We start from the raw sequence: 19,268 nt of genomic DNA on the forward strand, positions 1-19,268 counted from the left end.
AAAACATTCAGCCTTTCCCCGGAGGTGCATGCTGATCTCTGCTTCTTCTGTCGTTCAATCCTAGTGCAGTCAGGAGTAGAGTCCTAAACTGGGACAACTGATCCAATGCGTTTGTCCCCTGACACTAGGGCCACATTTGCGTCACTCGGAGATTTGAGAGACGCTCGATAGCTACGGGCACTGGGGTCTGCCTTATGTGACACAAGTCATTTCAGATTTGTTCATAGACAGTTTGATATTGTTTCTCAAGTTCATTCCATCAGGAATTTCTCCATTCTCCACTAAACCATGAAATTAATTTTTTTTCCCCGTCTGTCAGAAACAACATGAGCGGAGTAATAGAAACCTAAATTATACATTTTGGGGTTTAATTTTGTGTGGTTATGTAACACCTATTTTTGGGACATGGGTGCCAAACGCCCATGCAGACCCCACATTGGCAGTTCCTGGGGCAGAGACTCAAACTCAAGTGTCAGGCGCAGAGTGGCACCCACACTAACCCATCCAGTACAAAACTGCTCCATGGAAATTGAACAGCAAACATCTTTTGAAATTGAGCTGGTAAATCATGACAGGTCAAAGTCCACTTGTGCCAACTCCCTTTCTTTCCATAAGAATGAAGACGCTCCTGCTAAATCCCCTGGCATATCGCTTCCCGCTAATAGCATTACCAGCCCCATTCTAGATGACACCCTGACATACCGCAGGCTCTCTGGTAATCCCGCTCTGGCGTGTGCTTCCGTATTTGGATTCTAAAAAACAAATCCACATTCCAGACAATGAGGCAGAACTGCACGGATGTCGCACACTCAGAGGGGAGAAGCTGTAAACATTTCTGCATGCAGAGACAAAACCATTTTGATTTGAAAGCTTGGCAAGGTCTCGTGAGCCTTTTACATCTTGAGCCAAACCCGGGCATTTACTGTAAAAACAAAGAACAACAGCAGATGGGCATTGCTGATTGTACAAAAGTGAACTTCCAATTTTATTAAATACGAGAGTGCCCGCCGTTACTGTGCCAATCCGTTTAAAAACACGTCAAGCAAGCCCACACACCGTGGACCAGGAGGACTATCTGTGTTTACAGATCTCATTAGGTCTGCTAGGATGTTGACCTCAGAAATGCTTTGCACCTTTTGGAATACTGGCACTCGAGGGGGCGTCTTCACCAGCTATGAGCAGACCGCTGGAATACACCATTAATTGTCACTGTTCACTTTTATGACAAACAAATTCTTTGAAGTCAAGACAAAGAGTCTCTCATTTGTAGCATTAAATCCCAGGACGGCATCACTGCATTCCAGGCTTGCCACCTGTTGCTTAGCAACCTGACCTACTCGTCTGCCTTCCTTCCGGTTGTAGAGCTCGGTGGACACCGGAGACGGCTGCCGATAAATGAAGACTCTCCGCAGACACTCGCACAGGGCGGCGTAAGAATGATTAGGGGCACAGGTTGAGAACTTCTTGTCTCGCTTGGATGCCTGGACGTATCCTGTAGAAATAAGAAGGCAAACAAAGAGCTTCAGAGACCTGCAGCATTTACGCTAGGAAGTGCTCCGTAAGAAATGCTCAGCAATTTATTGGCTTTGGCTGTCGAGCATGCAAGTCACAAATCCCTTAAATCAGGAGTTCTCAACGTCGGTCCGGGGGACCCCCTGCGGCTGCGGGTTTTTCTTTGTTTTTAATTGGAATCCTGAAGAAATTAAATGAAGTGTTATTTCCCAGATTCTGTGTTTTGGGAACAACATAGAAATTAGAAACTAGGTTTGGTAAAATATATATAATTATATACAGTATTAACATGTACTAAGCAGTTATATGGGAATTAGTGGGTCTGACACTAAGGGTGGTATCTGCTCTGCTCTGCTCGTGTTTAATTGTCATTAATAAGATACAATGAAGGGAGCAAACTGCACAGAGAAAAGGTAAAATATAATGAAAGCAACACAGGTGAGTTAAGTATTTAAATCTATAGCAAAAGCAGACATTCTTCTAAATGTCTTATAAATGTAACCATCAGGCCTCTGTGCTTTCTTAATGTAGAATACCAGCGTTAGCAGCTGCCACCGATTATGAATCTGCTTGAAGCAAAAACCTGAAGCCACAGTGGGCATCCAGGACCGACTCTGAGGACTCCTGTCTTAGAGGATACACCATGGAAGGGTCTGGGGGTAATGACACCGCAAACCCTTTCTCTTCTACCACCCTCAGAAAGGCAGAATGGAGTCCACAAGAACAACAGTGGACCTCATCCCCATTTCCTTTGTCAATTCCAAGTTTGCAGATGACCGCTGAACACGGCACATCAAGGTCACTTGATTCGATTTCTTTACCTCTTGAAATAGGACGACCCCTGGTACCCCAAACACAAAAGCACGGCGTGAAGCTCACGTGGATGATTTTATGGGTGCACAGGAGAAGGTTTGGGGCAGCAGAGCAGTTACTCACACAGCCGCCATTTCTCTCTCTAACGCTCCACCTCCGGGTCGGCCTCTTCCAGCCCTCATGACTGAAAACGTCACGTTGTTGTCAATCAACCAAAAGACTGGCTAGTGTTGCTACCTCATGGATCCAGCATGCTGGATGTTCATCCAACACCCAGTCTATGTGGATCCTGCATGTTCTCCAAATAGCTGTCTGGGTTTCATCCATTATTGCCAAAGATCCACAGGTTATGCTGACTGACCCCTCTAAACTGGAGGGCGAGCTTCCCCCCACGTGTGTGTACCCCTGTTTAAGGTTGGTTGGTCCCCACTTTGCACCCAGCTGGTTTAAGAATGAACACATGCATGAATGAATGAACGCTTTCGCCAACCTAACCCTCCGTCCCTTTCAGTGGCATCGTCAGTACAAAATGTGTTCATTCACATCGATGCCACGATGTGCAATTCCTCTTTACTGACAGAAAATGTCAGCAGTTACCTAAAGCATTGAAGGTGGCGATGTGCTCCCACAGGTTGTCCTGCTTGTCCGCATGCGGCTGCCACAATAAAGCGTCGACGTCGTGTCGTAGACAGAGACAGGGCATCTCTTCTGGATTAGTGACAACAGTGAACAGGTACTGGTGGCTGCTGAGATTTACCTGGAGAAGAAAAAGGAGATTTTTACATTTCCACTTCAATTAAAATGATCAGTTGAACCCCTGCATGCACTGGAGCTTTACAAGAGAGGCGCACCTGCTACAGTATTGTTCTGCTCTGCAGGAAGAAACTCGCTTCGGAAGAGAGGACGAGTTAATTATGTACTTTTCTTAATTAAAATTTTAACAGGTGAAGAAGCTGTGTTCTAAGTGTTGCTTTCTACAAGCTAATTGCTATTTTAAAAAAAGCAGAATTTCAACAAAAGCAGCTAACACAAAGGATAAAGACATAAAAGACTGCTTGCTGACAATAAGTAATTGATTTACATTGTTTCAATATAATCTGCTGAGGGCAGCAAAGCGACTCAGTGGTCAACATGGCTGTTTCACAGCTCCTGGAGGCTCAGTTCGAATCCTAGTCGCTGCCTGTGTGCAGTTGGAATGTTCTTCTGTTTTGCCATGGATTGACACCACAACCCGTGTCAGTCTGGATATCTGCACTGTGACACCTTCCATTAGCCAGCCGCAGTTGGACAGCCACAAACCTGCGACATCTGGACTACAAAGGCTCCTTTTATGCCATGAGCTAATAACTTGTTCAGGCAGGGAATGCCTCCAAGCACTTCCTGATGATGCCAGCCCATTTCTCACACAGAACTGCCACTACACTCCATCCATCCACAGTGCAAATCCTGCCGACTACGCCATATGTTCTGTTGAGGAATCACACCATAGTATGTTCCAATAATGTAATGTAGTAACTGTTGGTTGCCAGCCACAAACTCATCATGTCTGGATTACAAAGGCTCCCAGAAGAATCTCCTCTTATGTCATGTGCTGATAGAAGGACTTCCATGCTTCTTCACGCAGGGACTGCATCCAAGCATTGTAAGTGGAGCACTTCCTGATGATGCCAGCCCATCTCTCACACACGGCACCCAATTCTCACACAGAACTGCCACTACACTCCATCCATCCACAGTGCAAATCCTGCCGACTACGCCAAATGTTCTGCTGCGGAATAACACCATGGTTTGTCCGAATATGGACACTTGCACTGTGGTAAAAGCTGGTTGCCAGCTGCAAACCCATAAAGTCTGGTTTACAAAAGCCCTCAGAAGCAGTAGCAATAGTATTGCACTCTGTGTAAAGAAGGAGCTTCTTCTTTGTACTCCAGATGTTGCAAATTAGCAGTTGGCAAACTTCGCCAGCAGTTACCACACTTATAGGTGGTGTGTATGTTTAGATTCTCCACTATGAGTTAACTTGAATTTAGCGGTCAGAATGTTAAACGATTTAGTCACTGCCTCACAATTCAATTATCAACCTAAGCAGTCTCCTTTGGGATTGCTCTAGTGCTGCTATGTGTTTTTTGTATGAGGGGGAGTCAAGCCGGGATTTATTAGAAAATGGAACGAACCTTGACATTGAGAAATGACATCATCGGTTTTGTCGTCTCCACCCTTCTCAATGCACATGCGCCCCCTACCCGGAAGTGCCTGGAGTCCAGCAGAATAAAAGGTTTTGTCTTGTCCTCCCCATCACTCATGCACCCGAGTTATTGCAAAACACTCCAAGCCGAGGGGTACTACGGTCACGAGTTCAAGTTACTGTGACTTGCTGGAGACCAACATGAAGCCTGCTGCCCACCTGCCTGCCCGCACACTACTAAGAGCATCAAGGCGTGTCTAGAGAAACTGAATTTTGAGGCATTGCCACATCCTACTTATTCGCCAGATTTGGCACCGTGTGAATTCCACCTTTTTGGACCGCTAAGAAAACATCTGGTTGGTCGTCGATTCAAGAGAGATGACAACGTGAATAAAGTAGTGCACGAGTGGTGGCGAGGACTAGACAAAACTTTTTATTCTGCTAGAATCTGGGCACTACCAGGCAGGTGGCACAAGAGTATTGAGAAGGGTGGAGATGATATTGAGAAATGACATTCTCAGTTTGGTGAAGGTTCGTTACATTTTCTAATAAATCCTATTTTCTAACTTTAGCTCGACCCCCCCTCGTAATATGGAGTCGCAGTTTCAGTTGAACTATGCTGGTTCTTCTCATTAGTTTTAATCAGGTTGTGTGTGCCATTGGTGCAATTTAACAAATACGTGGAAAGACGGGAGTTTCTCAAGGAGACGTACAAGAAGCAGCAAACCATTGGCTCGAATACTAGGAAGAGTTTGCACGTATGAACCTTCTGAAAACTCCCTCGGGTTTCTGCATGTCTTACTAATTCAGAGCGACTCTTGAACTGTCCAGTTTCATGCTATGGTCTGGTGTCCAGTCCAATGTTGTTTCCGGTCTTTCATCTCCCCCACCTTAAACCTGACTAGTCCAGTACTGGTGCCCACATACAAAATGGACGGGCCGTTGGTCTTGTTCTTTTCCAACAAGTGATGCACAGCCTGTGGCTAAAAGCTATGCTATTCATGATCAAACAGAATCTTTCAGTAACCCATCTCTAAGCCCTCTGAAATTGCATATATATTGCACATATTTTTTAAGGAATATATGCATAAATGTTTCATTTACACAGAATGTGATTCTACAAAATTAGAGAAAGATAAAAAGCACATACATTAAAGAATGGCAGATACATTTTACATAATTAATTAACTGTCTAACTGTGGAGCACTTCTGAAAGTGGCATAAAGTGAAAATTTTCAGATCCGCATCGTCATCCACAGATAAAGACATTTTTTCCATCGAAGCAAACGAAGACTGAAAGGTTCAAAATTCTAAAGGGTACAGTGGATACCCGCTACTACTTTAAAGCTGATTTTCCAAAAACAACACAGGGATACGGCTGGAAACTCATCAAGGGTAAATGTCATACAAATGTTAACATTTTTTCTTCATATCATAAACCTGAGACACGAGGAAAAAGAGACCAAGTAGTGTGGTGAAGTGGAGGACTTCAGGGACCTTCAGGTCTCCACGTGAGGTTATTTTGGACAATCGAGGTAAAGAGGATGGACAAGCTTATTGGCCCGAATGTTCGAATGCCCTAAATGGATTCTATCACTTTGCTCCTGCAGGTGGATTTGCTCGTGTCAAAGCTGCCAATGCTGGAGCTCCGCCATAATGGTGTAAGACGTCTGACGAATGAGACGTTACTCTTTAGTTAGCCAATGGCTAAGCAGTCCCGACATCCTCCCAGTCACTTTAAAGGTTGTAGATGTTCATGTTTCATCTCCATGACTCAAAAGTTTGCTCCAAACTCCTAAGATCCTTTAAGGCCCTTCAAGAAGTGCTGCCTTGTTTCTGTTTTAACTGCACACCCTCTTTAACGAAACAAGCCACTAGAGCTTAGCATTAGTTTCAAACGGCGTTCAGAAATGAAGTGTTAATGTCGGGTTGCAAGCATAAAAACGTGGCCCAGCTTCAAATATATGCAGGTCTATCAATTCCATGTCAACGTTCTGATAGGCTACACAACAAAACAGTAGGAAGTAGACAAATTCATGTGCAAATAAATAAAAATTGGAAAAAAGGGTAAAGATCAGAGTTTTGAGAATGACGAAGAACAAAGCAAACGTCAGCACTTCCTGCCATTCAACAAGATCCATGCAATGGCTGGTGAGGCTCCTCACAGAAGCAGCGCCCGGAGTTGGAATCCCCCCACTCTGTGGGGGTCTCTGTTAACAGTCTGCATGTCCTCTCCGTGTCTTCCTTGGCTCTTCTCCCTCATCACCAAACACACACACACACACACACACTGGCGGCTGTAAACTGCACGTCACAGGCCCTCCTCGGCCTTGAATTGGATTAATCTCGTTTGAGAACGTTACACTACAGCAGCTCTACACACCTTTAGAAAATGTCAGGATTCCCCCGTCTCCCTTTGATCTCATCTGCACCAAGCCAGGTTTTCTTTTTAATTCAGTACAAATGATGCAAGTGAAACTATACGGTCAACGTGAATGGCGGAGCACAGCCCATTAGAGCCTTGTAATAAAGTGTAATAATCTTCAATCATTTACTTTAGATAATTACAATGCATGTTTAAATGGAAATATTAAATCGCCAGAGCATACTCCGCTATTCTGGAGTGAGAAGAATATATTCAAACCATACGAGGGTATAAATATCACAATTTGACAGCAGAAGCTGCTGGAGAGGATGATGGATGTTTGACAGCATTACAGGGAAAATAAAAATCGGAGAAACAGATCCGGGCTGCATCCAGCGCTAGCAGAAATCTCCAGTCTTCATTCTGACTTGGACACAAGCAGACGTGCCGCTGCAGCACTCTTGACAATTACTGCTCTTCTGGATTTTTGCACAAATGGCGTAGTCAGCAGCATCACTATCTTCTTACACATATTTAAATTTCATTGTATGCTGCCTGGCGATTCACAAGGTCAAAAAGGCAACAAGAGAGCTGGGCTACAAAAGCAAAGAAGAAAATGGAGGAGTGTGACGGTCCAAGTTGGTAGCAGCTGCCGTACTCCCTTGAACCCGGATCAGTCAATAGTCATAACCAAGCAATGCGGACACTTAACAACAGGAGAAGGTGCAAAGTGATGCTTAGTGCTTTATATTCAAAACAAATTCAATAGTGCAGTGCACCTTCCATAATAAATAAAGCCAATAAGCTATCCATAATAAAAATGGGCGTTCATGCGGCAGCTAAAAGTCCATAAATAATCAATAAGTTTATAATACACTGGATCGGTCCTTTATAAAACTATACCTTGCCTCGATGCTCTTCCTTAATTGATGTCTCCTCAGCCCACTGTCAGGTCTCATCTGCAGACAGGCACAGTCACCTCTCATAAGGGCCAGCACTCCAGCCACCTCAACCCTACTCACGTCCCTCGTTGTCATCTGTCTGCATCTCCAGAGACCCCACGAGCACAGCTCCATCTCCAGCCTGCCACCATTGCATGGCATCCAGCAGGAGCCCCCTCGGAGACCAGGCCCTGCTCATCACCTGCCTAGTGCCATTCCTGCAGTGAAGTGTGGTGGTGGCAACAAACTGCTATGGGCGTGCTTTTCAGTAGCAGGGACAGGGAGACTGGTCAAAGTTATGGGAATGATGAATGCAGCCAAATCCAGACTGATCCTTGAAGAAAACCTGCTCCAGAGTGCACACCACCTCCGACTGGGGTAATGAGACTCAACGACACAAAGCATACAGCCAAGATAACTCGTGGGGTTTCGGGACAAGTCTCTGAGTGTCCTTCAGAGGTCCCAGCCAAAGCCCAGACTTAAATATGTGTGGGGAGACCTGAAGATGGCGGATAATACAAAGCTTTCCATCCCATCTAACAGAGCTTGAAAGGAAAAAATTGGTCAAATGCAGGGGGGCAAAGCTTGTGGTGACTTACCAAGAAGACTTGAATCCAGAATTAATGTCAAAGGGGTTTCTAAAAAGTGCGCAGTTAAGGTGTGTGCCTTTCCTGATGACTCCTGTTAACCGAATTGACCACAGGTGGACTCCAAACAGGGTGCAGAAACATCTCAGAATGGGATGATGCCCCTCAGCCAAGTTTCAAGTGTCATAGCAAATGGTCTGAAAACTTCTTTGAAGGAGAGGTTTCAGTTTTTGAGTTTTGAATAAAGTTGCAAACCTTTTAGTCTTCACTTTGTCATTCTGGGTTATTGAGTGTGGACTAAAAAGCAAAAGTGGTAAACGTATCCATTTCAAAGGAAACATACAATACGTGTTTGATGTTAAACAGATACTTTTACAACTTTTGCTAGAAACAGAAGGGGTCTCAGTACTTTCCGCATTCACTGTATGCAAACAGATCACCTTGACTTGTAACGAAGCACAAGCACAGACAATGCAACGGAGGTAAACAGATTCCTGCCCACAAATGTGTAGCGTAAAAGAAAAATGGCAGACACCGATCTCCACTCGAGTGATTGGCCACCGTTAATGAGTTCAGCAGGTCCACTGTCTTCATTATGGAAAGCCTCCTGCATTTTTCACATTTTGTGTCCGAGATATACAGAGGAAACTGGAGGCAGCAGGGATGTCTGTGTTTTGCTGGAGGGGGGATGAGGAGGGCCACGAGTTGTGAATTTTATGCGTTTTGCTGATCTGCACAATGTCCGTGTAGGTTTCTTATTCCATGGTGAGCACAGGAGTTTCCTCTCAGGGATCGAAGAAGTAATATCCATCTAATAACTTTGAGGCTGAACGAATAGAAAAAAGTTTCCTACAGGCCACCATCTTTAGTAGGGAGACAATAGATTATGTACCACACTGTGGGCCCCACGTAATAAAGTCTAAGTAATGAACGACTCAACATTTGTGTTCTTGCGCTCCCAGGGTGCTCCCATTTATTTAGAGCGAAGGCATTTCCTTCATTAAACCAAATCAAACAAGAAATTTCTAGTAATAAAAACAAGCCAATGAATAAATTATGGACTTTGGAAATGCACAGATGGTTTAATGAGAACCCTTCAGCATTAACCGTTATCACATCATAGGACAGCGGCTCCTTCTCGTAGAATATCGGTTAGAAAACACTGTTAACGTATTGGAGATTTGACCATATTTGGAAAAGGACACAGGAAATTAATTCTAAGAGTCGCCCAATCACATCACCGAATAAACCATTACAGTGGCCACCATTTTATGAGGGTATTGCAGAGTGGGAGGAAGATGAAGGAAGAGTTAAACAGTGCAGGCGATAATCGTCACTCTAACCTAAGGTAGTTTAGACACGCGGAGTGAACGAAGGGAGACGATTGGGTAAAGAGGCTCAGAGAAGAAATGGCAGAGTATGAGGTTTCCATGGCCTACTGAGATGTGCGGCGGCGACACGCCATTCTAAACTGAGCCGTGTTCTTATACGATTCTGAGAAATGTGGCTCCCCTTACCTCAAGCACAATTATAAATGTGCCAGCAGAAGTAAATCTTGTTACGCTGACTGCCAATTCATAGTGTCTGCTATATTAAGGGCTCTCAAAATTAGATTTTAAAGCAACACAAGGCCACTAACACAACATCAAAGAGGCCAAATAGTCCATGCTGGAATTAAAGGTGCATCAGTAATAAAAAGATATTTAATGAAGCAAGAAGTACAGACTCAAATATAATGACAGCATAGGACATCACCATCTCATCAGAGAGGCGTTTGGTCTCAAAATGACAAAATCCTGCGTGTTAGGATTACAGCACAAGAACTGGCCAAAGAGGTGCCAGTCAGAAAGCAGGCCTGCCCTGACAAGGTTCACTCCCAGGTGGCCCAACTGCTTACTCCGAGAGCTGAAATTGGCTTACATTGTGGACAAATGGGCTTTGGCTTCAAAAATTTAAAAAAACAAAACAAAACAAAGGCACAAAATAGAATTGAAATGTCCTTAGAACATGGAAAAAGATTACTGTAAACCCCTGGTTTGTCAGGAAAAAAGCCAAGTAATAAAAATCTTTATAAATGGAAGTAGCAAAAATAACAAAGTGATGAAAAGAACAAAAAAAGATGCAAAAGGGTTAGGGTTAACAATAATCAAAATCCTAACCAGTAAATCCAAAGACACAACGTCAGAAAACCCCACACTCCACCAGAGCGTGTTCAATGAACCACAGGGGACTTTGCTTCCCAGGCTTTCTTTTATGGAGCTGTGATGCAAGAGGAAGCAACAATAAAGACATTTTAAGAAAGAGTACATCGATATTCTCAAACATAACAAAAACAATCACACATTCAACACATCGACTAAATGATAAATGAACACAAGAGAAATAATCCTAATAAATAATCCAAACTGACAAAATGAACAAAAAAGCCAAAGAAAAGGAATTTCAACACAAGCCAGGGAAACATAACAATGCAGTGCCACAGAGGACAGAGCTAGTGACGCTAATCTGGCCTACCATAAGGCAGACCCTAAAAAAAGAAGGACCCTCCCAATGCCCAGTAACTAGAGACCCTAAAAGCAGCCCACTCGTGACTTACAACGGTGAAGATAGTTGGGAGCAAATACAAGGCCATCAAAAGAGCTCCGTGCATTTCAGCGCATTTGAAATTTCCTTAATGTGATTTCTATTCCTATCAAACTGTGTCAGGACGGCAGACAAGCATTTTTAATCTCGTAAATTTGAAACAGAGATGGCCATTACCAACCTTCTGCCCGTATTGCTAGTAAAAATGACAAAAGGTTTAATGGAGTGGAAAGAATCAAATTTAAACTCTCGCCCTTCCGCACTTTAAGCCACAAGTACTTTACATTAAAAAAAAAGAAACGAAAAACAGAAAACACAATTACCCCCAAGAACACATGCGTAATGAGGGACGTTTATTTTTAAAAAACACCAAACGCGCTTCATTTTCTACAGGCACATGGATGAGATGATCTTTTCTTTCCACATGAATAGCTTTTGGGTTATTTCGCCATCCAGAATGTCCTTAATAAACTGTAAAGCTGACTTGGCAAGTGTTTTTCAAAGCAGGGGCACACCGTTCATTGAATAGGAATCCCCACAGCGAGTTTAGAGATCTGGAGAACGATAAATGAGCTACTGACAGCCCCCCAAATGGACGGCGAGCAGCTGTTATGGCGCGGCCGTTTGCCTTGCCTCCTACTAGAATCCATTTCTTTCATTTGTTTTTTGTTTCCGCCCCATTTTATGGTCACTAATTTATTTTCACAGTATTCCAGGACACCATGTTGTGTTCCTTCCATGAATGCCAGCACTTTGGTAGCCGGTTGCTTACTGTTGTCATGCTGTTACTAAAGAGAAGTGGGGGGCACGTGACATCACCAACACGTTGGTGGTAAAGGTCAGCGCTGTGCAATTCCTGGACATCCGAGATTACGGTGGTGAATTTGTGGAGTTAAAGCCTTACAGTAGCTTTCAGTCTGGATGTTGTGATCTGGTGCAGACGTCTGGGTTATTAGACGCATTGGTAAATCTGCCACATTTTCTTTACAACCCAGAGTGACTGGGAGCTCTCTGCTCCTTCACAGCCCTCTAGAATGTGTCCTCCCATTTTGCCAGCATTTCTTGACTGAAGCAATGGCGTCCGTCAACATGCCGAGTTTATACCTTCATTATTAACGTGCGTCACCATGGGATTGGAAATGGTGATGGAGCAGAGTCGGGTCAGAAATGGACAGCGATCAGAATTGACACGAGTTTACAGTATGGGCTCCCTCTACAAATACAGTGCCGTCAGAATGAAATCGGAGGGTCGCCATCTAACCTGCCAGAGCTTGAGAGGAAAATCCTTAAATCCGGGAAGAGCTTGGAGCTCGTGGTTTAATAGCCAAGCTGGAATGGCTGCCAAAGGGGCTCCAACTAAGTAAAGGGTCTGATTACTTGTGCCAGTGGGAGATTTTGGTTTCTTTTTTTAAATATATTTGTAAAAATGTCTGAAATCCACGTTTCATGTTGTCATTCGGGGTTATCCAGTGTTGTCTGTGAATTTAAACAATTTCAGCACATTGGCTGCAACAGAACAAAAAGTGTAAAAAATGAAGACGTCTGACTGCTGAATGCAAGTTACCAGAAAAGACAAAAAGAGTCAGGGAGGATGGCGGTGGGCGGCCCCGAGACCAGCGCAGCTTTAAAAAGCGTGGGTGAAGTTGGTGTACCATCTCCACCATGAGACTGTGACATGAGGGTGAGGCAGTGCATGCTTCACTCGTTCTTGTTGGGTCCCTATGAGCAGCGAGTCTCCATTCCAGCTCCAGGTTTGGGAGCCGTGGTGTTGGAGCAGACGCTGGAGACGTATTTTAACGTTAAGTGTAGATGTCGTCTGGCTAGTTATATATGGGTACAATCTCTGCATGAAATATATGTTAAAGGGGGACTTTGAGAAAGCGGACGGTCACCGCATGCTGTATGTAACAAGTTTGGAACATCGATACAGTGGGCCGGATTCAGTCCAATGGCACCTCTGGTCTAAGCCTTGTACTACAAAAAGGGACACGCAAGGGTCTTCTTCACCCCTCCAGGTGTACAACATCAGCCTCTGGTCGGCACGTACCTGGCACCTGTGTGGTTTACCTGCTTTCTGACCGTCCTATTTTATTCTTCTCCGAGTTTTGAATGGCCATCTGCCACTTTGCGAGTGTGGGTGAAGCATTGTTGGAGGCCTGGTGTAGGGTCTCTTCCTGCCCGAGTTGGATTATTTAGGTTCGTTTCCTCTACCTTGTGCTCAGAGCTGTCTGGGCAGCCTCTGCAGTGCCCACGGCCCTTTATGACGGACTAAACAGGTTCAGCGTTTGGACGGGTGGATGACACGACCCTCTTTCTTAAACTGTGCCTATTTCTGTATAATTCACAAAGGCTATTCCGATTTGTACTACCCTTGGCACACTCAACAACGACAAACGCTCGGTTCACCAGTTATTTGCTGCCCCCAACTCTCCTGCTTCCTGAAAATTCTATAGCCGCTCATTACAGCACAGGTAAAGGACAAGAAATGTACTAGAAATTAACGGCACAATCCTCCACACATTTAATTACACACTTGATGTACCATAAAAGTAAAACATTTTAATTGCCATTTCGTTATCTTCTGCCGATGACCTGAACCGTATAAAATAAACTAGGATGTCTGACACCTGAGCTTCACCAGCACAACTAAACGCACCTTCTGTGTATTAAATTAGGAAACCGAGGGGCATCTCATTAAAAATATGATCAGCAGATAACTGGATTGAATTCACATGTTAATTCATGGCTGCTTAATGAATGCCATTGTGGAAATAGTCTTACCACATGGGTGGCTTTTAGTGTTCGCCCATCAAATCTCGTCAGGCTTGAGCTGTCTTCAGGAAACACGTCGCACTCCTCCAGCTCCTGGGCGTTACACGGCGGCTTATCTTTTTCAGGGTTTGCATTCTGGAGAAGAGGGGGAAAAAACCAAACGGATAAATCAGCAACTAATTATTTCAAAATATAAAAATCAAAACATATCCACTAGACATACTAGACAGACAGCCGGGGTTATCATGTTGTTTCTTTCCATTCCCAGGGGACATTTTGTTCATTTAGCCATCAGTATTATGGTTTTTTCAGGCCGCTAAACGTAATGCCATCGTTACCTTTCTGATTCACTGCCATTCTGTGATGGCTTTACATATTGTGCCTCATTTTGCGATGCCATCTCGGTTATTTTGGACATTGCTGCATCGATGACATCTAACAGAACAGCAACTTACAAAGGTCGCCTCAGATGTTCCTGTGATTTGGCCAAACTCTGTAACTCTGTTTAGTTTTCATGTGATTCCCAGTTTCAGACTATTTTGCTTGTTCTACTGACTTTGATTTTTGCTTTGGTTTCGATGAACAAATGGTTAAGTCCTTCGGTTACGAACTCAGCCACATTTTCTGATACTCCTCTCTTCTTCTGCATCTGCTCTGAAGAGCGGACGAATGAATAGACAGACAGACAGGTAATCAGATCTAAAGATCAAAGGGGCGGACTCCTTGTGCTTGAGAACAACCAGCCAATGAGAACACAGCTGGAAGAACAATGCACACAATGCAATGTCAAGGAATAAGGAAGGCTCACTAAAGTTCACAAATGTGTAACTGTACTGGACAGTCATCACATAGTCATGCAGTTTGTCATCCTCCATGATTACTAGTCTTGTACTCTCGACATTCTCAGGGGGCGACATCAGCAACTGCAGGCATCAAGGTTAACGTCCCCTCTGACTAGAAGTCATGTGATAAGGCGCTGGCTGGGGAAAGATAAATTCGGGGAGAAAAAAAAAAAAAAAAAAAAGAGGATTCAGATGTATTTGACACTTTAGGGCCCAGTGCGGGTCTGAAAAGCACACATTTATAAACCGTCACAATGAACCTCATCAGACCTTGATGTACGTTAGGCTACTGTTGTACACATGTGGGACGTCACAATAAATCCTTTCAGATTCTAATAAGATGACAAAAGCGGGGCACTCACCAAGTCTTCTGAGGTAAGATACTTTAGTCCCTCCATTATAAGAGCAGCCTGAGCAGGGTCCATGATAAATTCTCCATTTCTGTCACCCATAACTACTTCAGGCCACATTGGTCCCTCATTCTTCTTCACCAGGGTTATCTCTAAACTGAAATGAACAAAGATTTCGCAACTTGAACTTGAAAACCCCACACCTTTGGTATATTTTTAGTGGCAAGGACTTATATAATAAGGTGATTAACAAAGTTATAAACCATTCTTCAGCCTGCTTAATCAAGTTCAAGGGAATAGCAAGCAAATGGAAAGGGTGCCAGTCCACCACAGGGCCAAATCACGCACCATCGATTAAACCAACCTGCTAATCTTGGAGGATGTGGAAAGGGTGCCATTGAAACCAACCATAGATGGGGCACCAAGCCAGCACAGGGCATACCCACGAACAAACCAACACTCTTTCATTTGAGAAATCCAAGACACCTTTCAGCTACCACGTCATACCCTGAGAAGAATACAAGGATAATCCTACAGGGTGGCATTGAAAGCAACCATGGATGGGGCATGGACAAGCAACACTCAAATCATTCAAGAAATCCAAGACACCATTTAGCCACCATGTTGTAACGTGTTGAAGACACAAAGTGATCCTACAGTACTGGGCTGATGACACCAGCCTGAGTTTTTGCGCATTGATTGTCACGACCAACATCTCCATGACATTCGTCAGTTCGAGTGCCACACCAGACTTACCAGTTTTGATAACAAGTGTTTCCATTTAACCGGACGATCCTCAGCTACAAAACGTTTTGTGTTTTTAATGTCTCATTAGTAAAAAGAGATGACTGTGGACTATTATAAGAATAATGAAGAAGGTCAAATGTAATTAGTTATGGAGGTCAATCTATTTATACGCAGTACGATGTTACTCCCTATTATAAACTGCACACACAAATCCTGCCATGACGTTTATCACAAATGACAAGGGCCTTTCATTCGAATCATTCGTGCTCTCTACAAGAACGTGAGCTCCCGCTTCAATAAGATTTTTGAGGAAAGGCACGCGGCACACGTGAAGGTAAAAGGGCTGGACGCCTGGCACTCTCTTGCTAGCACGTCACATTAACTGTGTTACGTTTTGCATTCTCGTCACACATTTTACCAGGCTAAGTGAGCTCAGCTAATTCTGTTAAAGGGTTTTCCTTCCTTATGAAGTCAGTAATAGCAGGCACAAGTCTTCATCCGTCTGCAGAGTGTCACATCCATTGTTAGCTACGTGACGCTGACCAAACGCTGTCACTTACCGACTAGGAGACTATCAACGCACTCAGTGAAAGGGCCGCCACAAGAATAAATGCGCAATACACCGACTCCTATGAGGAGTCCTCACCACACCATGTATTGCGGTCTGCATGTGGGCTTCACCCTGTAAGATGAGTTTGAGGTTTACTCAGGACCCCAGGGGTGGACTGGCCATCAGGACTAACAGGGTTAGGGTTACCACAGAATGCAAGAATAACAACTGACCAAGAGAGGGGGTTTGGGGGTCGGTTGAGCTTAGGATGACTTGATTGGCCCATAGTGATCCCTCCAATCAGGCCTCTGGCAAGTCAGACCAAAAATGAACCTCATCTGTGGGAGATCCCGTCTCGGCACTCATGTTCCTGAAGCTTTTGTTACAAACACAACAGCAACGCTTGAGTGTTGCTTTAATGGGACAAAGAGGCTCCCCTTCTCGTGTCTCACGACATTATGGGCTTCTGCTAAGAACGCAAAGCAGAAACCTCTAGAAGAGGCGGCATGACGTTCACTCAGTAGCAATGGCTCTGTATTCTAAAAGACATAATTTACTGCAAGTTATGAAGTGTAAATTAGTGCTTTTTACTTTTGTCGCGTGACATATCTGAAGGCCCTGCGTGCGCATCAAGAAGTGTGAACTGTAAGAGGAGACTCAATTAACAGTAAAAGAATGCAAATGACTTTTTAAAAACAAACACCAAATATTGCGCTAAACGCACAGCACGGAGTGATTTGTATGAATTGACTGAACTTGTTTAACCGTATTAACGCACGTGAAGATGTGCAGTGCAGAGCCCATTACTTATGTTAAGAGCGGCTGCCTGACTGCTGGCACTTGATCTGCTCCTGATGAAGTGCTTTGACAGTCCGGTGCCAGGACCCATGACACAGAATATTCCAGAAGGGATCCCATCGCTCTGAACAGAGATCAGAAGAGCTGCCTCTCCCCGAGTAGCTAACAAGTCTACCAATATTAAGACCCACGCCATTCACAGACGCCTGTAAGGAGTCCTCACCCCCTCACGCGCTTTCACATTTTATTTTTATACCACACTGAACCCCAGGGGACTTCATCGGGTTTTTTGGCACCAGCTGGCAGAAAAGGGGGCTCTTTAATGACAAAGTGAAAACAGCACCCTGGAATGTGGTCTGAAATAATGACAAGCATAAAACTTCAAACAATCCATCACATAGTGTAAGAATTCACCACCTGAATAGGACGCAGCTACATCCTCAGCAGTGAAGCCAGCTGGCTCTACAAGTCACGTCGTTCTTTAATGGAGACCGTCACGATGATCACGTCACGTACTGTCACCTGATCCGACATAGCAACCTCCAACAAAAGTGAAGGAAAACTGAACAGTGTCACAGGAGAATGCAGTCAATATTAAAACCATCAAAACTACCAAAGTTTTATATATATTATGGACTTTATGCATTATGGACTCTGCTGCAGCATTCAAAAACAGTAAGTGCAGAAGTGAAGTGGATTGGCGGTGTATTCAAATACAACTTAATAAGAGGATAAGTGTCTGGGGGGGTCTGTTCATTTTGATGTCTGTCATTAAAAAAAAAAAATTAACACTGCTTTTGTGCATCTCATCTAGCATATCATGGAGAAATACACATTGAATGTGCCATTGCACTAGATGGCTCATCACTAGTGTTTGCACTAATAAAATGCATTTGTCTTTCCAACAGATGGTGCATTACAATCATCAACACTACTTCTATGAATCCCATATTAAACAGCACATAACAGGGAGATATGCATTGCATTTGTCTTTCCAACAGATGGTGCATTACAATCATCAACACTGCTTCTACAAATCTTGTAACAAATGGTATATAACTGGGACATATGCATTACATTTGTCATTCCAATACATGGAGCAACATAAACATTAACAGTGCTTTTACTAATCCAATCCAGTATATAGTAGACACATACACTTTGTATTTTAATTCCATCACATGGCTCATCATGAACATTTGTAGTAATAAAATGCATTTATTTGTCATTCCAACAGATGGCAATGCATTTTATTGTTACATGCATTAGAAAATAGGTTTCATTAGATGGTGCGCTGCGGTCTATGTCGATTACTTAGATTTGAGCCCGTCTTAGCCGGGCAGCACTGTTAGTATTTTCATTGTTTTTCCAGAAGCTCTCCTTCACCGTTTGGTCTCCTGGACAGTTATCATAATTAGACAGACAGATTCTTAAGTTCTTACTGCTCATGTATATAAACTGAAAGCCACGGCCTCACCTTTTCTCTTTTATAATCCATGTGCTGGCTTCACAATCAACCAAGGAGTAGAGCTGGCCATCCATCAAAGGAGCAAAACCCTGCAGACCAACTTGAAGGTTGTCCATCGACAGTTTAAAGTGAATGGACTCCTTTGTCGTGCCTTCTGGTAAGCGTACCGTAATTGTCAAGTCCTCGGTGGTTTGCTGCCAGTAGTAGATTGGCTCTAAAGAGCAACAAAGAAAAAGAATTAACAGCGGTTATAAGAACGTCTACATTTATATTCTTTAATCCGCCAGATTGTGTTTGTTTTTTAACCATTTACTGCCTGTATCTTCTATAACAGTGGTGTACAATCCCAGTCCAGGTGACCCCTTTGTCTGCAAGTTTTTATTGCAGCAGCCTTCGTAATCGGTGTAACATTTTCCTTCTAACTGAGCACAGTCTTTAGTTCTTCTTCTTCATGTTTTCCCACTTCTACATGTGGTCCATGTGCTTCATCACCTTCTCCACACAGCTCGGTCCTGCACCTCCTCCCCAGTCAGACTCTTTTTCCTTCAAATTTCCTGTTCTTTATCCATCCACCTCCACTTTGGCCTCCCTCATTTTCTTTTCCCCGGCACGTCCATTCCCATCACCCTTTTTGCTCATATATTCCTTGTCTCTCCTCATCACATCTCCATACCACTTCAACTTACTTTCCTGTACTTTCTCTCCCACTTTTGCTGTTCCTCTGATGGTCTCATTTCTTATTCGGCCCTTCATTA

The 19,268-nt window shown here is 43.8% G+C and overlaps 1 protein-coding gene across 1 annotated transcript in view; it reads right to left on the reverse strand.

The window, feature by feature from the left end:
- Window positions 1-954: 954 nt before the first annotated feature.
- nudcd1 (NudC domain containing 1) overlaps window positions 955-19,268 on the reverse strand; it is a 71,155-nt gene continuing 52,841 nt past the window's right edge. Inside the window, exons 6-10 of the mRNA XM_039736533.1 lie at window positions 18,523-18,727; window positions 14,963-15,107; window positions 13,768-13,893; window positions 2,923-3,082; window positions 955-1,492 (exon numbers count right to left, since the gene is read on the reverse strand). Coding sequence (XP_039592467.1) covers window positions 1,200-1,492; window positions 2,923-3,082; window positions 13,768-13,893; window positions 14,963-15,107; window positions 18,523-18,727 — 929 coding nt within the window. The 3' untranslated portion in view covers window positions 955-1,199. The remainder of the gene's footprint in view (window positions 1,493-2,922; window positions 3,083-13,767; window positions 13,894-14,962; window positions 15,108-18,522; window positions 18,728-19,268) is intronic.

This window comes from Polypterus senegalus, chromosome 15, assembly GCF_016835505.1.
Source record: "Polypterus senegalus isolate Bchr_013 chromosome 15, ASM1683550v1, whole genome shotgun sequence".
NCBI classification, from domain to species: Eukaryota; Metazoa; Chordata; class Cladistia; order Polypteriformes; family Polypteridae; genus Polypterus; species Polypterus senegalus.